Genomic DNA, 23,492 nt, shown 5'->3' with positions numbered 1-23,492 from the left:
AGCAGGCTGCTGAAGGCTAAACAGTCCCCTCTTACAGAAGGAGTGAGTCAGATTTCTGTCTGGATGTGGAGACATCACACTTTCATCGTCATTCTATTTCATCTTGTCACTGCTGCCAGGTGGGGCAGGCATTGCTATCATCTCCATTTTACAGATGAGGGAGCTGAGTTTGAAGGAAATGAAATGACTTGTCCAGTGTTATTGAAATGGTAAGACTACAAGCTGGGCCTGGAACCCCTATCTCTTGACTCCAGATTGTGTGCTCCGTTTACTGTATTACAGTGCTGTAGTCTAACGTGCAGACTGATATGCAGGACATTAGTTCCCCTTTTTTTTTTGGATTCCAACTTATTTAAAGAGCTGACTTGAATGGATGTTCAAACAATCGCACCCGATTACTTAAAATAGCTTGATTCTTAATACATTCCAGATTTTTAGTGAACTTTTTAAATTTTTTTATTGAAAACTTTTATTTCAGTGGTCAAGCAATTAATGATGAGTCACAGCCAAACATCTGTGCAGGGAAAAGAGCACTTACATTGTCACCAGGTCTGTTCATTTTCCTCTGTGCTCTATATCCAGATCAATCAATAGTTAATTAATAATGATGCACTTCCTGAAGTACAAGGTAATAAATTAACGCTCATATGCATATTTTCTGTAGGAAAAATGAGTGGAAAATGACTGCCATGCCCAACTCATTGTAAGAAAATATATGTAATGATTACAGCATATAATAAGAATGGGTTGCCCAGCCAAATGTTTGTTCATTTCTGTTAATCAGTATTCATTTGAGCGACTTCCATGCAGTTTGTGGAAGCAGTGCAATCAGCTGAGCAGTGTGGCAGATTTAAATCAGTAATAAAAGCCCTGGGGAAATTAACAAGACAAAACATTAACCACAGACTAAACATTAACATATATTAGCATTTTTATTATACCTGTAGAATTGTTAAATGGGCATGGTTACTGTTAAAAAGTTTGTTGTATATCACATAATTTCAATGTATATTTTGTTTTAAAACTTGTAAGATTTAATTAAATGAAACTGAACAACAGGCTAATAGACAATTCAACAGAATGAACTAAAGTTCATTATTTTATTGTAACTGGGGACTTACGGAATTCCCACTCCACCCTTCCGCCAGCCCCAAGGTACCCAAAAACAAATGCCACAGGTACTATTCCTCCAGAGCTGGCTACGGGATCAGGATTGATATTTCAATTGCATAACCATAGAGGAGGTTTTATTTTTAATTTCTCAGGGCTCTTACGAATCCATTGACAATAAAAGACTTAATTTATACCGATTGTTTAGCAACATTTCTCAGAAAAGCACTCCTTGGGACCACAGTAATGAGCTAGGTCTTGGCAGAAATGTTACTCTATAATTAAATAGAACTGAAAAGGCCCTCCAGGGTCACAGGTGGCCTCTGGTGCAGCTCTTGAGAGAGGAAGGACTTGTACTGATGGCTGAGTACAATTCAGTGGGATGGCCATCTTCCCCCTCAAGAGCTGTCAGATTTCCAAGGAAAGTTATTATGTGTCCATGGCTCTTCTGCCACAGACTCATTAATGGGAACTTTTCATTCTACTTTTCCCTCCCTTTCTTTTCTCCCCTTCTCCTGCCTCCCTCCTCCTCTTTTTTTCTACTATGGGCCATTTAACTTAAAACACACAGCCTCACATACACACACTCACACACCCCTCTTGTCTGTTTCTTAAGAAAGAAAATGTAAAGCCTTTCATTCATTTGATTTTTAAAGGGAGAGCAAAATAGATCTGTCAGGGCCAGTTAGGAGTGGGAGAGATACTCTTTAATATAGGAGCACCTACTCCCATTTTCTAATCATTTAGGCTATTAGAGCTAAAGTCTTAAACCTGTTGCATTTTTGTAGCCAAAGATCAATTTGGCATCTCCATTTGAGGGTAACCACAAAAAAATATACTCTGGCCAGACATCAGACCAGACCTGGGTTAAATTGTAGGAATTAAAGATTTTGTAGCCAATCCAAGAAACTGACTTCAGGAGCCAGAGTCCAGGGACATCCTGCAGGGAGCCCTCAGCAGGCTGGACCTACCTGGGAGCTACGTCTCCCAGAGAACTTGACATCCAGGCCTTTGGTATGGTTACTAATTGCCTCTTACCTGGCCGGCCAAAGAGGTTAAATCACTCCACTAGAAATACTGCCTGAAACATAAAATTAGATGTCAGTTTTCTGTTTTTCTTTAGTAACTACCCCTTCATGGAAGTATGTTTTGAAATTCTTCATACTCATGACTCCTCTTCAATTATGGGTGGGGTGTTGGGTCCAATTATTGGGTCCAGGAGTACAAAGCTGGGCTACACCCAATACTGAGAAGCAAAAAGTCATGACATTGGGGGAAAAATAAAAAGCAGAAGCATAAATTCTAGAGTCACATCTGGATTCTAGCCTTGTGACATTGCTTTAAGTTCCTTAATCTTTGTGAGCCTTACTTTCCTCATCTCTAAAATGGAGTTAACACCAGCTCTGTATGCCGCAGAGGGTTGTCACAGACCTCACTGGAGAGAGTAGGTAGAATGGATGCCGAAGTTATCTGGGAAGCCCTAGGCTGGAGTTACTAAGGTACTGTGTTACAAATGTGAGGTATTGCTGTTGTGTGAAGCTGACAATATAGACTTTCTTTCTCCCTCAGCCGCCCAGAGGGAAAGATCAAGTCTGAGTTTACTGTCTCTTGAGAGTTCCCAGAACCAACAGCAAATGGGAGCCTGTCAATGAATACAGTTAGATTTTAACCAATGGAGTACCTGCATTTCATAACATGTCAGTTGTGGGGTGCACGTGTGAATTGTATCAAACCAAACGGCTTGCATGGTTTCAAAATCTCTGGTAATGTGTTCTCCTTGGAATGTAATTTTCACCTTTTTTTTCAAAGGAGCCCAGAATAAACAGCACTTCAAATACCGTATCTTCCTCTTTTGTGTGAGACTACAGTGACAGGTGGAGTGAAGCTGTGGGAGCAGGTCCCAGCGAGGTCCTGCTGTGGGTGAGGGTCGTAGGCCAGGTCTCAGGGTGCCCAGTCTACTGAACTCTTCACTACAGCTTGCTGGGCCCCGGCAGCAGATTCTCCTCATGCATGTACAAAGTCAGTGCTCCAGACCCTGGTTAGAAAAGGATGGTGTTAAGGTTGCTAGAATGACTTGCTGGCCTAGATATGGTCAGAGGCCCTGCCTCCTTATGCTTCAAGTCTTACAACACTTCAGCACACTATTGCTTTCCCTGCCACAGGTTCTGGTGCAGGAATCACAGGGAACGGAAAATGAAAAGGTTTTATATTCCAGTCTATTGATAGAGACACTCACCTGTCCAATAAATTCCCTCCAACTAACTAAATTTAAAGGTAGCGGCAATCCTTGACTAGGTACATTAGTCAGTGACAGGAAATTGGATTGCACTTCCTATTTAAAAGCCTCAAACTCCTGGGCAGGATACTGATTTCTAAAAGGCCACTTGGGAGATTGGCTTCTTTAGCAAGTGCAGCTGTAGAGTGAGACCCAGGTCTCCCAGTATAGCCTGATGTTTCCCACGTGTGCAGCTGAAAGGACCTCTTTAATGTGAATACCGCATCTCTTTGTAAATTATGTTTTCTTTTCATGTCCACTTCTCAAAATAAGCTCATAATATTCACCTCCAGCTCACACAGCGTGGAGGTGAAAGATGTGGGGAGAAGGGCCCAAAGGGGGGTCTACATTTGACAAATGCTTTGTATATGAGAAGAATTTGCTTCATGGTAGATTTGTGGAGGAAAATACAGCCTGTCTGATAAGATGTGGCAGATTTCAGATTGGGAGTGGGATGTTGGCAGGACACCATTGTTTGCCCCTTACCCCACACAGAGCCTTGGGAAGTTGGCTTGATAATGCCACATTGGGTGGCTTGGGAAGAAAGGTCAGGCTGCGGACTGGCTACATTCTCATTTGTTCTTAACCTTCCTACTTTGGCCTCAGCTGCACCCTTTCCAGTAGGTTGGGAGGGGTTAAAAACTTTAAAGTCTTGCTGTGGCCCAATTAGTATTCACTGATACAAAGGGCAGACTTTCAATGGGGAGGGAGATTTCACAGCTGGGGGCTGCAAGTAGACGAGTTACTGGGAAAGATGTGTGGAAGATTTGGATTCTGGTACTGGATGTGGAACAGGTGTCAGTCCAGAGAATGTGGTCTGTGCTCCCGAATGCGCTAAGAATACTTTGATCCTGGTGAAATGGACTCTCACATTGATGTGAGATTTATGGAACAAAAATCAAGGTTTTGTTCCACAAATGCTCTCCTGCAGTTAAACAAAAGTGAACATGTCCGTGTCGTTGGACGTGATTTTATCATGTAAGTCTGCCTTCAGTTATTCTTTTTTACTCATTATTTGCTTTCAAAGCGATTAGAACTTGACTTCCCCGCTCAGCCAGGCAGCTCCCTAAGCTAAAGGACCCTACCAGACTGCTACTTGTTAGGGCAAAATCAGGGAATGCAGTCTTCATTTGAAGGTAACATTAGCCCAAATCAAATAACATTGCATAAACACATCTAAAGAATTCAGTACCATACATTCCATAGGCAAACAGAGTATTTTAGTGTCTGCAACTTTTGTTTCATTTCCGTTAAGGTAAAAACTAAGGAGAAGAGTTAGTTTGAGTATCAGAATATAGGCGCTATTGCCTTTCATAAATGGAGATAATGCTACTGCCGATCCTAGATTTTTTTTCTAATTCAAGAATTTATATATGAAAAATTTCCCCAAACTATAAAAAATTCCATTTATGCCTTTATAAAGATAGATAACTTAGTAAATGTTATCAGGGCTGTCTTGAGAAATCCAGAAGGTGGATTAGCACACAGAGCCCATGGCCTATCAATAGAATGGCTTGCCAGGCTGGATGCTAGGAATTTCCTTCAATTCACTTCAATCAGTTTGCCTTTACCAAGTGCCTAACAGTGTACAAAATCCAGTCTGAATTCCATGGAGGTACAGAAGTGACAAAGATAATTCCTGTCTTCACAAGCCATTTCTAATATTGTTTCTAAAGAGTACAACAGTCTATATATTCACCTTGGCTATGTTGGCTATGTTTTTGAGGCCTGGGAATTCTTTTATTTTTTTCTAAAACATAGAATGTAAGCAACTTGAAATCAAGCATCGTCTTCTAGGAAGGTGATATTACCTAAGCTTTGAAGTCAGACAAATGGGTTCAAAGTCAGACAGTGAATCCACTGCCAATTTGTCTTAGGCAAATCACTTAACTTCTCTGAGTCTCAATTTCCTCACCTATAAAATGGAGGTGATAGCATTTAGCATAGTGTCTGGCACAAAAGAGACATGTTAATATTCATTCTTCTTTATATAGAAGTTCATTTAGGCTTTTGTCTGAAAGTGAAAAAAATAACAATCTGTAAGTTTTCACCAAATAAATAACCAAATAAATTATTTAGAATTTAGATAAGTAAGAAAGCTGAAGCCATTTTTGATCATTGCTATGAGTGTCAAAGAACTAAGCTTTAGTGGGAGGCATCCAGTAAATATTGTTGAATGAATGAATGAATGGATAGAGGAAGGAAGGGAGCAGAGAGGGAAAGATTAAGGGAGGAAGGCAGATAGCCTCTCTGGAGCACCTACATTCTTTAATACTCTCAGTCCTGGACTTATTCAATCATACATGATTCATAGCTGATGACACTGGCTATTGATTAGTTCGCTTGCCTTCTTCCTTCCCTGGGGCGTTTTTAGGAAAGCCAAGATGAGCAAGTACACTCACATTTTTTCAGAATACCCTAGCTGGAATCTTATAACAAAATGCTCATAAGCATCGGGAGTAGTATCTATACATGGGAAGCTGCTCTTCAGTGAACAGACTACTCTACACATCACTCACATGCCCACTCATCTTCAGCACCAGTTCTTACTGAACTTTGCAATTCCCATTTGTGAACTTCTTCATATGTATAAATACCAAGTACCATCGAAAGGTATCAATAGCCTAAGTCCGGTATGGAGGACCCTCTCAAATGCACACTTCACTATTAGAGAAAAGACATTTTTCATCTTAGGAAATGTCTGAATAGGCTGTGCTTGGAGTGCACCCTGCACCTCAGCCTTCAGCCTTCTTTTCTACAGATGGTTCCTTGCCTTAAAAGCAGATCACCTTTTTTGACTCCAGTAATAGCTTCATTCTGCTCTTTAAAGAGAAATTGGGGAAGAAATTGAAGTGCATTTCCGAATTTGTTTCTACTATCATATCTGTGAAAGTATCACATAATTATATTTCATTTCTTTTTTTCAGATTGGCAAGTTATGTGCCCATTCTCAACGCCAGTATAGATCTGCTTATTATCCTGAAGATCTGTTTATTGACAAGAAGGTATTAAAAGTTGCTCGTGTAGAACATGAAGAAACCTTAGCCAGCCGAAGGAGGTGAGAGGTTTTTTTTCTCTATTTCAGCATATGATTAGTAATTGTGTTTTAAGGTCAAAAGCCACTGGAGTGAAGCTTCTTTAATACATGTTATTTAGTTCTGAGTGAAGTGTTTGGTTAATTAAGTTCTATCATCTGTCAACATTAAAGAGAAAAAGATACTGTATTATCTCCAAGCCATATTTAAATATCAATTTACCATATGTAAATATCCAGTACAGCAACACAGGGTGGAATGGACTTCTCTATTCAAGATCTTTACTGATTAAACAAAACATTTTCTGCTTATGATTTGGTTCAGCAATTCCATGACCTGGTTTGTGGCTTTTCCTATTAACAGTGAGTCAGAGTTGAGTTCACCAGAGAGAAACTGGCAGGACATACTCGTGTACAAACACACACCGCACAGTCTACTTTTTTAAGAATGATGAAATAAAGGGTTCGATTCCTATTTCTAAAGACCATAGTCAAGGTACTAAATTCAAGTGTGTTTCCTATTGTCTTCATTTCTCCTCCCTCCAGCCAGATTTCCTCCTGTATTCTGGTTTCAAGGGTACAGATAGGAGGTAGAAATTGGGTGGAAGCCCAAAACAAATCTAGAACTGACTTCCCCAAGAGCACTGAGTCTGTAGCCAGCCATGCCACTGGCTCAAGGATCGCTGCACATGAGTTCTGCTTCCTGATGACTTGAAGGGATTGGCATAGATGGGCTAATAGATGGAAAATTAGGAGATGAAATCAGTAACACCTCAGATTTGGGCTAAATTCCTCTGTGCATATACATTGACTATAGGAGATTTTTAAATGCTAATTTTTAGTTATATATAATACAGTTTAGAGAGAGACAAGGCAGTCAGGCTGCTTGAGAGAGAGTTTGCCAAAGAAGCATTTCAGGAAGTCCCATTTTCTTTTTTGTTGACGTACAACCTAATGAATTTCTAGTTTTCTGGTAGCAGCATTTTAAAGTGTGATTTCAGGATCTAGGGACTCCCAGAGACTCTTTCAGGGGGACTGTGAGATCCTCCTTTTGCTAATTACTGTCTATCTGAAGCTCGGTTTGGTCCACATATTTCAACCAAAACAGCATACTGCAGCAGATTAAATGCAAAAGCCAATGGGAGAATTTCGCTGTCTCTTAGTAAGCCAGGCAGTAAAGATATGTTGTAAAAATGCAAAAACAATGTTGCTTTTCTCACTGTTTTTTCATGAAAACCATTATTTATGTTACCATGTAATGGCTCATTAATTTAAAATTAATAATAAATTTTTAATTTTTTTTCTGAGTTTTAAGTTCTAAAGCAGAAAAATCTCAATAGATACGTATCATATAAACAAAAGTTCTTTGGGGCCCTCAGTAATTTAGTGTAAAGGGATTACAGTTATCCAGTGCTGTATAACAAATTACCCCAAAACATAGTGATTTTAAAACAAAACACTTATTCTCTGACAGTTTCTGTCAGGAATTTAGGACTGGCTTAGGGTAGGTGGTTCTCCATCTGTAAAGAAATGTCTGTGAAGATGTTGCCTGGGGCTACAATCATCTGCCCTGCTGACTGAGGCTGGGGGAGCAGGGGATCCACTTCCAATGTGGCTCACTCACACAGTTAGCAAGTCAGTACTGGTTACTGGAGGGAGGCCTCAGTTCCTCACCACATGGCCTTTATGAGCCCTTACAACATGACCACTGGCTTCCCCAGAATAAGTGAGCCATGGAAGAGAGCAAGGAGAAAACTGAGATGTCTTTTATGATCTAGTCTCAGAAGTGACATACTATCAATTCTGACATATTTGGTCTGTTAGAAGCGAGTCTCCCAGTCTAGTCCACACTCAAGGAGAAGAAGATTAACCTCTTGAAGGAAGGAGCACAGGAAAAATTTGTGGACATATTTTGAAACCACCATAAGGGTCCTGGCACCAAAATATTTGAGAACCATTTCATAGGTTCTATAGCATAGGGGTTCTTTGGGAAGTTCTTGTCTTTCTGGAAAGACAAAATCTGGCCCTTTCTCCAGGCCCTCTTTAGCCCCTGATGGTCCTTTGTCCATTGTTCTCCATGGCTTTCACTCTTTGCCCAAACCACCTAAGGAATTTACCTGTTGTTGATCTTCAACTTGTGCAAAGTCCTTACATATTGGACTAAGTGAATGATTCATATAATACTTACAAATTATTTATACATAGTTAACATATAAAATAGAAATTATAACAAATATTTTATCATGGTATGTTTATAACATATTTTTGTATATTATATGATAATTTATATTGCCTTAACAACTTAGAGGACATTGAGGAAACACCTATTAGGTGCCAGAATGTATACTAGGCACTGAAAATCAAGACATACTCTCTGCTTTTCAAATCAGTCTAATGTGGAGATAGACTTAAATACAAATAATTCCAAAACAGCTTTATAAAAGCAAAAGAATGTCCAGAGTCTATAGAGGCAGCCTACAGGGAAAGAAGAGAATTTCTGCCCAGGAAGTCATAATGGAGGCTTCGTGGAAGTGGTGGTATATGAATTTGTAACAGAATCATCAAAGAGCTTTTCCTAAGTAAACATGCGAACTCAGTCCCATTTTGACATTACCCTGCCAACGTAGACACATTGCTGAGTAAGTAGGAGGGTCAGTTAACAAGGCCCTGCCGCCATGGCATCTCTGTTGGCCTCTGTGGGACCTAGGCCCTTTCGTCATACCAGGGAGGGCTCGGGGAGTGCTGGTTCCTCCAAGGAAAGGGGAAATTGACAAATGGCTTCTTAGCTGGGCACTCAGAGTTGGCTCTTTGTTTAGATTCATTTTTGAACTTGTTGCTAGCTCCCAAAGAAAAGATATTAAGAGAAATTGCAAAGCCTGTTAACTTGAGGAAGTGGTAGTCAGGCAAGGGCTCATTTGGGTGTTGGGATCAGGAGCCCACCCCATGATTTTTTCTTTTTTTTTTGCAAACTGAGTCATTAGAGTCTGAGATGGAGCCATTCTTTCTGAATTCTCTGGTAGAATGAGAAAAGAAAACAGCAACAGAGCGTCTGATTTCATTAACTCCCTCAAATAAGCATTGTAAACCCTCTTAGGGAGAAAGGAGAATTGGGGATTAAGATGATCTCTTGCTAAATGCCCTGGCCCCTGCATTCTGTTGTTATTAGGAGGGCTTGTTTTGGCAGAGAATTAGTGCCTCTATAATTTCTCAGTATGTTCTGCACAGCATTTCACACTGTCCAGAAAAATATATGTGCCTCCAGCAGCCTTCACAGCCATGCCCAAGCTCCATCCTTTGTGGTTAAAAGTATGATAATTGGAAAAGGAACCCTATTGTAGCATTCAGCCTGTGAAGGTTGTAAGCAAGCTGTCTGAATCTGATTATGAGGTGAAAAGCCCTTTGCCTTATTAAAATAACAACACACAAAGAAATGCAGAATCCCTTTGGTAGCATTCAGAAGTCATCTGTTTGTTTTGTCTGCCCCCAGCTGGGTAGTTTGCAACACACAACGAATCTTAGGAATAGCTTAGTTCAGTTTAAAGGCGATTTAATACTCAGCTAGTAGCTTATGTATGGGTCTCAGAGTTCCTTTAAGGTAGAAGTAGTGAAAATATCTGTTCCCAGATTTAATACAGTGAGGGCAGGACAAGATGTACAAGTAGTACAACCAGAATAGAAGAAATGAGATTTTCCTAACCCTGTGCAGCTCCAGTATGTTCAGCCCAGCTCAGGTGTCAGCCTCTCCCTCCCAGGTCTCTTGCATGTTTCTTTCGCCACCTCCCTTATGACATTGTTTACACTGTCATTTGCATATCCCCCATAAAGTTTAGTAGAATACATAAACAATATCTCCCCCTTTCCCAAGTTCAAAATCTATAACGGAAAAGTCCATCCTACATCTCCATACCAAGGATATGACACAGCTGCTAACCTGTGAGAAAATCACACAGTGCCTCCACCCTTGTGAAATTACGCTACGGATTCCAGCTTCCTCCTTCCGGCACTCCCTCTCCTCCCTGCCCCTCTGACTTGGTCTAAAGGGGCAGTGAATTAGGTGGCACTAGTAAATGACCTAGAAAGAAGGGCACGAAAGCTGATCTCAGCTCCCTGGTCCGAAAGCAGGACTTCACCCCCTCCCTGGAAGACTGCTGCTCTCCTTGGGCTAGGCAGCTTTGTGAGTTGAGTGGAGCCTTCCACCCTCGGAACAAATCAACAGAGTTATGTCCTGAGGGAATCAATGAGGTTTGGGTCCAGTATAAGTCATTCTGCCCTAACTAGGACTCAACTTCTCTCAACATTTGTCAATACCATCTATAGGCTCAGCATTGTGGAAGGATTGGACCGTGCTGAATAAGAGGTGCTCCTAACCTAGTTAGGGAGACAGGCACACACATGAAGAGTTTTCATATCTTGGGGCAAGTGCCAGAACAGAGCTATGTACAAAAGGGTGGCAAGATTCAAGAAAAGCTTCTTGGAAAAGGTAGCTGTCTTGAGCTGGGCCTTGAAAGAATAGTAGAAGTTCCACAGATGGATGAGGGAAAAGAGTGTGTTCCAGGCAAAGGGAACAGCATGAGAAATAGTGTGGGCTGGTCTCTGGACTGGTAGAAAATGAGAGTTTGGGGTCAGACTGGGAAAGGTTCTCTGCAGCACAATTAAGCGTGATCGTGCATCATTCCAATTATAATTATTTCAGTTTATGTGCTTTTCTGTGTTTTCAATTTTTTAAAATAATAATGAGCATATTACTTTATAGTAAGAAAAAGTAAAGCCTTAATGATAAAGGAGAAAAGTTCGGGATCTGCAGTTGGGGATGAAAGGCTGTTTTTGCTTGCAATGGTTTCCAATTAGTGCTGCTTTGATACCCGCCCAAGCCAATCATAGAGTCCCTTCCCCCACAACCCAGGCAGGGGACGCTCCTCTTGAAGATGGCGAGAGCCCTCCAGGGGAGATCACGTGCACCCCGCCGCAATATTTCAAAATGGCTTGTGCATGCAAAGGGGCTCTGTCCTTTCGTTCCACATTTAACACATTGAATGGAAACCTCTAAGAAGAGACTTTTCCCTGGGCTGACGGACTGCTATAAGCAAGTGTTGGGTTTGTCCTAAGCGAGAGCCATAGGCTCTGCTACTTATATGTCAGATGGCATGTTGAGCATGTATGTGTGAGAATACAGTGGAACTGGAATCAAAGAACATTCCCTTCAATCAAATTGTTTTTCCCATCCTGGGCAACTAATTGTCCAGACTTTCTACCCTTTTTTTTTTTTCTAGAGACAATTCCGTTGAGCAGACTGCCTTAGTCCATGGCTGGAGATTCCTTTGCTGTCTGTCATGGGCTACTAGCACAAAGAAAAGGGATCGGGACTCAGTTATACATGCGTAATTAATACGTCCATTTAGTTTTAGGAATCTTTCCTTAAAGAGAGAAATAGAAATATTCGCCTCACCTCCTTTTAAAAGTATAAGCAGGGGAATAGAAAGTTTTGTTCAAGAAAAGATAAAAATCAAATACACTTCTTTCCCATGCCAGAACCTGTTTAGGAAGGAGTGACAGAGAAGAGGGGAAGGAGAGAGGCCCAGAAACTTGGTAGGAGGCAAACGAGCCCTGTCACACTAGGGCTGTAGTGTCAGCGGACGTTAGCACCTGTTGTCGCTCTCTTTCGGAAAGCTCATTAACTGTCCAAGAGCTTAGAAGTCTTTCTTGTACCCGGCAAAATAGTATGTCTGGATTTATGTACCAAAATCAAAGTTTCTTTTGGAAGCCAAGGTGTGCTTTCTTACACTATTCGAAAGGTTCTGCATGAAGGAATGGCCTGCACTGTAACACTGTACCTGGGGATTCAAAGGTATTGGCCAGCTTGCTGCATGTGCTGGGGCCCTGCTCTTTGTTCTCCGAAAGGTGGGCACTGCCTCATCCCCCCACCCCCAGGAATTATTTTGAGAACCGACATTTATTTCGTTACTCTGAGGTGCTTTTCTAAATCAAATCCACCCTATAGTCTGTGTGGGTTCTAATATTGTGGAATAATACACACTGGGAACCCAAGAGAACTCAGTGAACAAGCCTATCAAGAAGAATAGGTTTTAGAGAAATGAACATAAACCTTTACGGGGAAAAAAAGTCAAGGACATATATCCAAATCTTAAAAGCAATTATTTTTGGCTGGTAAGGACTGCAAATAGAGTTTCTTCCCTTCTACTTTTCTATAGTTTTTAAGTCATCCATACTGAACAACTATTTCTTTCACAATGAGAAAGAAAACCAACAGACTTCATTTTGAAAGCTAAAGGAAGAATTAGATTTTAACCATTGTTGATAGCTCTTACGGTACTAAAGCTGCAGCTCTTTACAAATTCCTTTCCTCTCACCCATGCTTTTATTTCATGTCCATCCACACACGTGGCTTTTTCCCAGCTCTCCTGTCTCCTTCCATTGTTCCAAGGGGCATTCCTCCCCTTGCAGACAAGCCTCTCTTTCTCAGAGATACATTTCTTCTTTTTTCTACCGTTTTTTGGGGTTATATCTCAATAAAGCTGTTATAACATACAATTCATCCACTGAAAGTGTATAATTCAACTATTTCTGGTATAGTCGCAGATATATGCAAGCATCACCACAATTTTAGAACCTTTTCATCACCTCAAGAAGAAATCCCATACCCTTCAGCTATCATTCCCCAACCTCATCCCCCAGCCCGAACAAGCTCTAACCTACTTTATGTCTCTATAGATTTGATTTGCCCTGGACATTTCACATAAATGGCATCATATAATATGTGGTCTTTCATGATTGGCTTCTTTCACCTAGCATAATGTTTTTAAGGTTCACCCATGTTATAGTATGTATGAATACTTTATTCCTTTTTAAGGCTGAATAACACTGCATTGGATGAAGTTTGAGTAGTTGTTAGATCTTTTGGATATATACTTAGGACTGGAACTCCTGGGTTGTATGGTAGCACTATGCTTAACTTTGTGAGGAACTGCCATATTTTTCTACAACGGCTGCACCATTTTGCATTCCCACCAACAATGTATGAGGGTTGCAATTTCTCCACATCCTTGCCAACACTTGTTGTTGTTTGTCCTTTTTATTACAGTGATCCTAGTGGGTGTGAAGTAGTATCTCACTAGTTTTGATTTGTATTTCCCTGATGACTAATTGACATTTTTTAACTTGACTTCTTCTTGGCCCTCCACATCTGATTCTCACACACAAATCCTTGTGAAGGCCACCACCACCTTCCTACCAGGCAAAGACCATTCAAACTGCTATACTGGGTTATTCCAGTGGTTTACCCAGCTCAACAGCTAGCTAGTCTCTGAAAATGAATACCAGGAAAAGTATCTGGGGAGAGAATGCAGTTGTAGGATGAAGGATTTATTTGTCTCGCATACATAAAGTTACCTGGAACTTTAAAAGAATCTTAAGTGTCTTGCATACAAAACCTTATCTGGAATATAATATGTATTCATGTATATAATATATTTATATTCTACCGGTTCATAATAATGGTAATATTGGCAATAGCTACCATGGTGGGAGGGATTACTCTGTGCCAGGTACTATGCTAAACATTTTACATGCATTATCTCATTTAATCATCACAGCAACCTATCACTAGCTTTATTTTACAGATAAGGAGACCAGGGCTCAGAGAAGTCAACAATTTGTCTAACATTTCACTGCTAAATAAAAAAGGGAGTGACTGGCATTTGAAACTCACACGAGTCAGACTCCAAAATCAGTGCTCTTAGCTACTGCTAACAGGTTCTAAGGGGCTGCTCTGAAAAATCCAAGCATCATTACAGCATCGTTGCTAAATGAAACTGTGTTCTACATTTAAAATAATTCAGGAGCAAGTTTTTAAAGCACAATCTCTTCCTAGGTCCATCCTGTATGTCCTGTGAAGATAATGAGTACTCTGTGAAGTAGGATGGCCTTTTATTTCCCCAAGTTACCAGGTTCAAGTGTCAAAGAGATTCCCCTAAATTCACTCTTTGTGGCCATCTGGAATGTTTATCTTGACCCCAAATTATACCCTTTCATACTAAAGTGGGAGGGAGGGCTTATTATTTATCACAGCTCCTCATCCCCTTTACATTTCGATAGACGCTCTCTGAACCTTCTCCAACTTGTTGATGATCTTTATAATCAGCCAAGAAAACTGCAAGGGTTGGGAGGCTGAGAGAAGTTCACGGTGTTTTTTAACTTCTAGGGCTGGAAGTCAAATTGGAAGGCTTTGCTATGAGTTCAATTTTTCTTGCCATGTGCTATTTTAGTGAGAGAGAGTTGGGAGGTAGGAAGGAGGCCTAAGGGAAACTCTTTCATTAAAGAGAGGCCCATCGCTTCCCATAGACTAATGGCCATATTCCATTTCCTCATGAAGTGTGGGGAATTACTCAGCCTCAGACCCTTAGTCTTTCAGTTTCTACTCTTGGGAACCGTATTATTACCTTGTAAAACAGAGCATCTCTCCTATTAGCGTTAATTGAACCCATCTTTTTCCTCTGTGAGAAACTATAATGTTGACTTTTATTTTCAGAGCCCTGTATTGAGCCTCTTCACTTGGAGAGTGACGGAGCTCAGCCACCAGGCATAGGCTGCAAGGGGGTTTGCGCAGAGCAGGAAGCAACTGTTTGGGTATTGGGGTTATGCCTGTCCCAATAACCTTTCCTGAGTTGTCTGTCACTCTGGCTTTACTGTGAGCAAGCCTTTGTGAAAATGTGCTAAGTATCGTAAGCTCTCTCTCTTTTAAATCATTAGTTGAAATGAATTGTTTTGTGGTAATAAAACAGAAAGACACAAGAAAATAATTTCCACCACTATTCCTTACTTGGCAAGATCTGAGAATAACCCCCAGAAGGCATTCTGGGTTCAGGACTCCCACCAGTGTCCAAATGAGATTCAGGCCTCTGGCTTCTCTAGAGGCATATATATCAGGCCAGTCCACTCTTAGCCTGGAGACAGTACTGAATAATTACTCCACTGCCAGCAAATTCCCTGGCCAGAATCTCCAAAATTCTTAGTAGAGACTTAAGATAGACTTGGATATGAAGAACGCTTCATTTCCTTTCTACCAGGAACATTGCTTTAGAAGACAAAGAGTATTTTATTTTTGTTTCTTTACCACTGGATAACTATTGCATAGATATTTTAATCTTTCTTCAGACATATCCACTTCTCTCCAGTCTGTTGCCTTATTTTGTTGTGTCCATGTACATCTGAAACAAGATAATAGGCCAGAAATCTTGCTGGGTATTTATGTGTGTGTTATACATATTTGCATACATAATATGTTTCACTCATTCATTCATGCACGCTCTCTCCTCTCTCTCTCTCTCTCTCTCTCTCTCTCACACACACACACACACACACACACACACTTGTCATATAGAGCATAAAAGCCAAAGCAAATAAATGATAAAATGTACTAGAATCACTCCCTACCCCCTCATAGGAACACAATATACAGACAAAGAACAAAGAAACCTTCCTTCTCTGGCTGATGTGAGCTTCTCTGACTATAGTGTCAGGAGAATTTCGTAGAGCTTATAGTGCTCTGAGCACCCTGCAGTTCTGATCTGTGACTATTAGCCAGAGCCTATATGGAAAGGGGCCATCTCTAGGGCAATAGCATTGTAAATTACAATCAGTGCACTCAATTACACTCAGAAACCAAAAGATATGTAGTGCTGTGGTGTGCCTTGTAATCAGCACCTTTGAGAATGTAGGTAACAGCATTCTGAACAAAAAATGGAGGCTGAATGTGTTAGAAATGAATGTTGGAATTAAATCATCCTTCTGATAGGAACAGCACCTTATATGGCAGGCAACTTTTTTTTAATATCATTTTATTGATTTTTTTTAAACTAAATTGCGACCTTGTAGCCAAGGATGTCTTTAAAAATCATTTATTGCTCTAATCAGCCTGGCAGAGCCTTTCTGTCATGCTGATAAGGAAATTAAACTTTACTCATACTGGGTTTACTTGCCTCTTATGCACAGATGTTTTCTTTTCCTTTCAGGGAACTAATTCAGAAGTTGAAATCTTTCATCAGCTTCTATAGTGCTTTGCCTGGCTACATCTGCAGCCACAGCCCTGTGGCCGAAAATGACACTCTTTGCTGGAATGGACAAGAACTCGTGGAGAGGTAATCTTTTTGAGTGTTAAATAGAGCAGTGTTGAAGAATATTCATCATGTGTTCTTCTCAAAGTTAGTTATGCCTTCTCTCGGCTTCCATTACTTTCACAAGAAAAATTCTAGAGAAAACATACACATGAGCATCTATGACATGCTGGATGCTGTATATAATGTAACCCTCATAGAGTTTACAGACTTTGAAGCATGTAGAGAGCTAGGTATTCAGGGACATTTTGCAAAGTGTAGAGCATGTACGTAATGGTCTCCAGCTTCCTCCATCTCCTCATTACGTGAGCCCTTACTGATTGATTTGCAGAACTCTTATTCACTGTAATAGCTATCATTTATTGAGAGTGAACTACATATTAGGCTCCAGGCTAAGTGATTGTCTGTATTAACTTTTTGTCCTTACACCAATCCTGTGAAAGAAATCCTATTATTTTCCCCCATTTTATAGATGAAGACGGAAGACAGAAGAAAGGGGAGGGAAAAAGGAGTAACATTCCACTGAGTTTTACTGAAATGTTTGACCATTTGAGTGTGTGTATAGCCTGTGCTAATATCTGTTATCTAGGAAGAATTTGCTCATCACTGGAAAGGAAAGAGTATATATTCATTTATTCAGCAAATACTTGCTGAGCACCTTCTAAGTGCCAGTCACGTTGAAGTGAACAAAACAGGCAAGTTTTCCTGTTCTCACGGAGCTTTCACTCATAGCCACGCAGGGGGCTAATATCATTTCCTACCCTCCATTGCTTTGCATGTGTAAGGAAGAGCTGGCAATTAGGGAATTAAATCAGGAGGGTAGAATGCTTAGGAAACCACATGGAGTTGATGAACATGCTTTCAAAAATGTTTGTTTGTACAAGTGGTAGTGTGTTGGTGAGGAGAATACAAAACAGACCTGAGCTCAAGTTCCGAATCTTTCGCTGAGGAGTTGCTTAACCCAGAGCAAGTGACCTCATCCCTCTGGGCCCCAGCTTCCCCATCTCAACAATGAGATGGTTGGATTAAAACCCCTCTGACATTGTTTTTTTTTTCTTATTTATTCATTTGTTCATACCTTCAACATTCATGTTTCAAGATACTATGCATTAGGTAGGTGCTGGGGATACGAGAGTGAACAGGAAAAGCCAGGAACCTGCTGTGAGGAGTGACATTCTAGTGGGACCCAGTATCAGGACACAGGATACTAATGGAATGAATTAGCAGGTAATGGAACAGACAGAGGAAGGCTTTTGGCGCCAGCTGAATTTGGGTTTGCATTTCCATTCTGTTACTTACTGTGTATATGGCCTTGGGTGAATCACTGAACCTAGAAAGTCTCAAGGCCTCCTCTATAAAGGAAGGGCACCTCACAGGGCTGTGACAACCATTAGGTGAGGCCATAATGTAAAGCCCCTTGCAGACTGGTACATACTGTTCACGTGAACAAGCTCAGTTCACGTTACTTCTCTTTTTCCTCCCTTTCTCCTCCACCTCTCCTCTTCCCAGCACAAGCCAAACATGCCTGAAAACAGCTTCTTTCTCAACTGAACTCTTTTACTGACCTGGGACAATCCGAATGAGGTGCTAATGAGAGGGAGGTTGCATGCCACCCTGAATTCAGGCACTGAACTTGCAGGGAGATAGACTTCCCTCCACCACATGTGGGTCAGGCTAGCTGTATTCATGGTCCAGTGCAGCCCACTCTACTCTGGAGAAATATATAATTATCATCCTAAAAGTTGATCAGGTGCTAAACAGAATCATGAAAATGTCCTTAACTTTTATGATTTATGTTTTTTAATTGTCAGAGAAAAGCAGTTGATATTTGGGTTTGTAAGAAGCAGATGCTCTAAGACAGGTAAAAACAATATTTAAAAAAGAAAATGCCCGCAGTTCAAATATGTGGTTATTACATAAACATCAGGAGAAACTATCCCAGTTATTTACCCAATGGTGTGTTAATATGGTAGAAAATGAACAATTTCTGAATACTAATTTTTTTTAAGCAGCATATCTTCTAACCATGGTCTCTTATTAAAAGGGAAATCTTAGTTTGCAGTATATTTATTTACTAATGTATTTGTTCATTCATTCATTTATTCATTTGATAAATATTTAAGCACCTACTATATGTAGCAAGTGTTAATATTGTTTCTACATTGTTGTGATGGTTGAAGGCAAATGTTAACCTCACTGGATGGATCTTCTATTGGTCTTCAAGAAAAAATATAATCAGATGATCCTGTTTTGGTTAATTCAAGAGAATTTCTTCCAGGCCTACGTTTTCTTGAATTAGTGGGATTCTGAAAATTTAATTTTGCTCATAGAAACTACTTCTACTTCATGTCCATTATGCTTTCATGAAGGATGTTGCCCTAGAACCAAGAAAGTCCTGTTCTATTGAATGGTAGAATCTGAAGCTTGCTAAATTTGAACGAGTCTGAAAGTTAGCCAAATGCACTTTGCACCATTAAAAGACCTCTGTTAACTGAGTTTTTTTGTTTAATTTGCTAGCTTTAAACGTCTTAGGGTATTGAATAAAACAATAGAATAAAATAAAATAAATATTATAGTATGGAGAAAAGCTGTTATTCCAAACTCCTGTTTATACCCTTGAAAAATCTACTTTTTCAAAACAACTTTTATTGTTGATAGATACTATCCAGGAAAGGAAGGAAGGAAGGAAAAGAGGGAGGGAGGGAAGGAGAGAGAGGAAGGAAAACAAAACATATTTGTAGCCAGAATAAGGGTAATGTAATCCAGGAACTGACTCTTCCTTGGTTACTAACCTCGGGCTGTAATTAACCTATACTTAAATTACTGACCTAATACAATGATGGCTAGGGAATAGTGTCAAACTAGATTTTAAAAAAAAAATTACTCAAGAATATACATTTAATAATATGAAGTTCTGTAGCCTGAGGACATGTGTGTCCTCTATTTGTACCATTGATAAAGATTAGCTTCGCACTACGTGTCTCATCCATAGTTAAAACCTCTTTCCAGAGCTTTTCATGAATTTCTCATTTAACTTAGTCTGAGGTAACAATTGCCATTTCATATTGCCAAATGGCTTGTCACTTTGTTATCTTTATAGGTTGGGTTTGTGTTCCTTTGAAAATGTTTTACTTTTAGTGAAGAAAATTTATGAAAATCAAGCATCCTGAAAGGAAGAGAGACCTGTCAGTGGAGACACCAGATTCAAAGGAAAATATTGACGCTAAAGAAAATGTTGATCAATATTCCATGTCAGCTGGGTTATCGGAGCTGTTTATACCCTCCTACTGTAGATGTACATACAGATTACTCAATTTTTGAAGAGTTAAACAAGTCATTGTCTCTCTAAATGAGGTCATATTTCACGTCCTTTCAATCTTTATCTCTTATGAGTCCAATCAACTGAAATATGAATGAAGAGAATATTTCCACAGATCTAGTCTCAGGGAATACCAGTAAGCCTATCATTTGTCCTTACCACCTCCCTACCACCGCCACTCCGTCTTGGCTTGAGATAAACATGGGCTTCCAGGATTTAGCTGAGAAATCTTCAAATTAGCAAACTTGGCTCATATGAGGTACTCTCTTTCATGTGACCTACTGTGTAACCTTCAGGCAAAGATTTCCTGCAGTTGCCAAAAGCAGAAAATCCTCCATCTTTTGCCTTTCTGGAACCACAGAGAATTTCAAGTAGAGACTCTCCGAGACTAAGAGAAACAGAAAAGAACCCATGGAAGTAAATTAACTCTGGGCTTAACAACAGCTAAATGTGGGCTTTGGGATTGGAAAATACTTGTGCAAAGGGTGAACAGTTGAGTAAATACATTCTCATACGCCCTTTCAGAACAATTAGGCCAAATATCTGGGTAAATGACTGAAATTTTCATTCTTCTGGATGGTTTGATACTGTGTAAGCCCTTCTTGTTTAATCAAATTTTCTTTAGTGTGACAGATACTACTTAAACCTATACATGTTCAGACATCCCTAGTTAGAAAAAATGCTGTTTTGTCTTTACATTTAACATCTGATAATTCAGGTTCATTCAACAAAGATGAGCACCTACTATAAACTAGGCCTTGTGGGGCATGCAGTGGTAAGTATAATCCAGTGCCTGCACTTGCTGAGGTGTTCACAACTGACTAAAAAAAATGAGGGAAAAAAATCAACCAGTCTCCCTCCCCAGCAGTCCAGGGAGGATTCCTCAGGTTATGGCCATTTGTACTGAGTGAGCATGCACATGCCTGGGTGTGTGCGTGCATGAGGTGAAATTCACATAATGTTAAGTTAGCCGTTTTAAGGTGTACAGTGGTGTTTAGTACAATCGCAGTGTTGTACAGTAACCATCTCTTATCAAGTTTCAAGACATTCTTGTGGCTCCAAAAAGACATCTTGTACCCACTAGCAGTCACTCCCCATTTACCCCTTCCACCAGCCCTTGGCAAACTACCAATCTGCTGTCGGTCTCTATGGATTTTCCCTATTCTGGGTTTCATATAAATGGAATAATTCATGGAGCATAATGTTTTTAAGGTTCATCCAAGTCACAGGAAGTATCAGTATTTCATTACCTTCATGGCCAAATAATATTTCATTGTTGTGATACAGCACATTTTATTCATCCAGTCATCAGTTTTCTGCCCATTTTTATATGAACTCTGAACAACTAGTGATTTATCAGTCTTCTCCCACCATCTCTTGATTCAGCATGGCTCACCCTTAATCTTAGGACAGGACAGCCAAGCCTTTAGGCCTCCCATCCACATCACCCTAGACTACCACCCAAATGCTAGCCTCTCCTATCCTGGCCTCATCTTTATATCCCTTCGCACTTATTCTTCCCTGAATTTTTTCCCAGCCCTATGTGTGTAGTCAGGTAGCCTCTCCTACAATCAGCACACCTCCCATAGGGGTTTATACATCTCTAGTGACTTTGAGGCATATCAAAGTCGGACATATGCAGCTCCAGAATACTGCTACCTTCTGGCTGAGAGTTCCACATGGCCACTTCTGTCCATTTCAAGTCAGTATCCATTGTGTGTTTTCTCAGGATGACTCTGGGACTCCAGTAGAGAATAAATTCCCTGAGAGCCTCAGGGGCAAACTGCAGTGAGGGTGCCTCCACTCCCTCCTGTGAAATCTTACCTCCCATTTCACCTGAGAAATTATATACACACACACTCACTCACTGGGAACTCTTCCTTATTGCCACTGATCAGACAGGTCTTCCAGTGTTATAATGCCTATCCAGGATTTCTCTGCTTAATCGGAAAGACAGAAGCAGGAGTATATGAAGCCATTCTCGTAGGTCTCAAGTTTTGTTCCTGTCGCAAGATATGGCAGAAAAGTAGGGTAAGGAGACTTTTTCTATTTCTGCTGGGTTGGAGGGATAGACTGGGACATATGAGCAAGTGGGAGTGAACAAGAGAAACCTTAACACCCAATTCCTAGCATGTACCAAATAATTTTTTAAATGAGATGAACAAACTGGTTTCTTTTCCCCCCTATAATCTAGGAAAGGGGGGCAGAATACATAGTTGGTTTTGTTTTTATAATGGAATTATTTTAAAAACACTCTGTTTGGAATACATCATCAACTTCTAGCCTAATGAGTCTTTCATGGGTTTAGGTAGCAGAACGGAAAGACCATCAGAATCTTCAGCCTGGTGGTAAAGGAAGTCACTGAAGAAGAAACCCTATATGCTGGAGTGTATACATATTCAGACACACATATAAAGATGAACACCTCATTCCAATCACGGCAGAACAGGTTGGGGATATGCAGTAGTTTGTATATATAGCTGCCAAGCTCTCATGCTCAGAAAGGTTGTTTATTATTTGTAATTTGGATTTGGATTTTTAGATTTCTGTGGTGGCTTTTCTCCAAAGGGCTCAAGGCAGTAGACATAGAACTTTAAATATGGGTTAGCCAATCAAAGCACCAATGGGGCAGCAAATATATGAGATCAAATACAGAGCCAAGAGGAAGAGGGCACAGGAGAAAAAGTAAACAGTGGAGAATGGAAATCGTATTCAATGGTGTTGAGTCAGGTCCTGACATTATTTGATTTCTTTAGGCACAAGCCACACTAAAATCATGCTGAAGCCAAGGCTCTAGCAGCCCATGCTGTGATGGTCTGAGGGTCAGAAGCTGAGGTACATACTGTCTTCCACACCTCAACTCTTTCTTCTTGGGCCTGGTCCTTCCATGGCCCCTATCCTGCAGGAAGCTCTGCTTATGAAGGGCTGGTAAGAGCAAGAGCATATTTGTCTTATCACTATTTATCTCCACAGTTCTTGATCCACCTCAGACATTTTGGGTTTCATTTCCCCTTTGGTTTGTTTGGAAGCAGAAACATGAAATTTTTTTGTTTCTGGTTTGGGGGACTGCTGTGTGAGCCAGAGTAGATGCCACAGGGCAGAAGCACTGAAGTCTCTTGCTGGGATGGCAGCTGCTTGCTGGGATGGCAGCTTATGTAGTCTACCTTGCTTTAGGTAAGTCAAGTTTGTCCACGAAAAGGCTTTGAAGGACAAGTGGATTATGTAGAAAAGGGCTTAATTTGGTATGGCATGAAGTATTTGTGGCAGCTAGAGTTTTTAAAATCCTGGTAAAGTAAGATAGATAAGTTTGGGGCATACCCCACATAAGCATCCCCTTGAGGGCTTAGATTGGCATATTTTTCATCATAGATTTATTTCAAAAGTAGTCTTTAGTGACAGCTATTTTCCAGGACCTACTCTATGCCAATACTGTGACATTTATCCCTTCAGATTATGGTGTTACCTACAGTAGTCTACCTTTATAATTGAGTGCGGAAAAATCCCGCTAGCTGACAGCTTAATATAGTGCGCCACATTCAGGATGGGCTTGACTTGTCCACTGTCATGTCTGAAGTAGCAGGAGGAAACATTTTCATGGCTCAATGTCGATGTCTGTAATCACCT

At 40.4% G+C, this 23,492-nt stretch overlaps 1 protein-coding gene across 1 annotated transcript in view; it reads left to right on the top strand.

The window, feature by feature from the left end:
• GPC3 (glypican 3) overlaps positions 1–23,492 on the top strand; it is a 410,784-nt gene that overhangs the window by 268,020 nt on the left and 119,272 nt on the right. Inside the window, exons 4-5 of the mRNA XM_037016978.2 lie at positions 6,313–6,443; positions 16,448–16,573. Of these exons, the coding sequence (XP_036872873.1) occupies positions 6,313–6,443; positions 16,448–16,573 (257 nt within the window). The remainder of the gene's footprint in view (positions 1–6,312; positions 6,444–16,447; positions 16,574–23,492) is intronic.

Source organism: Manis javanica, chromosome X, assembly GCF_040802235.1.
Source record: "Manis javanica isolate MJ-LG chromosome X, MJ_LKY, whole genome shotgun sequence".
Taxonomy (NCBI): domain Eukaryota; kingdom Metazoa; phylum Chordata; class Mammalia; order Pholidota; family Manidae; genus Manis; species Manis javanica.
The sequence above is the reverse complement of the archived record's forward strand: the minus strand, read 5'-3'. Positions and strand labels throughout refer to the sequence as shown.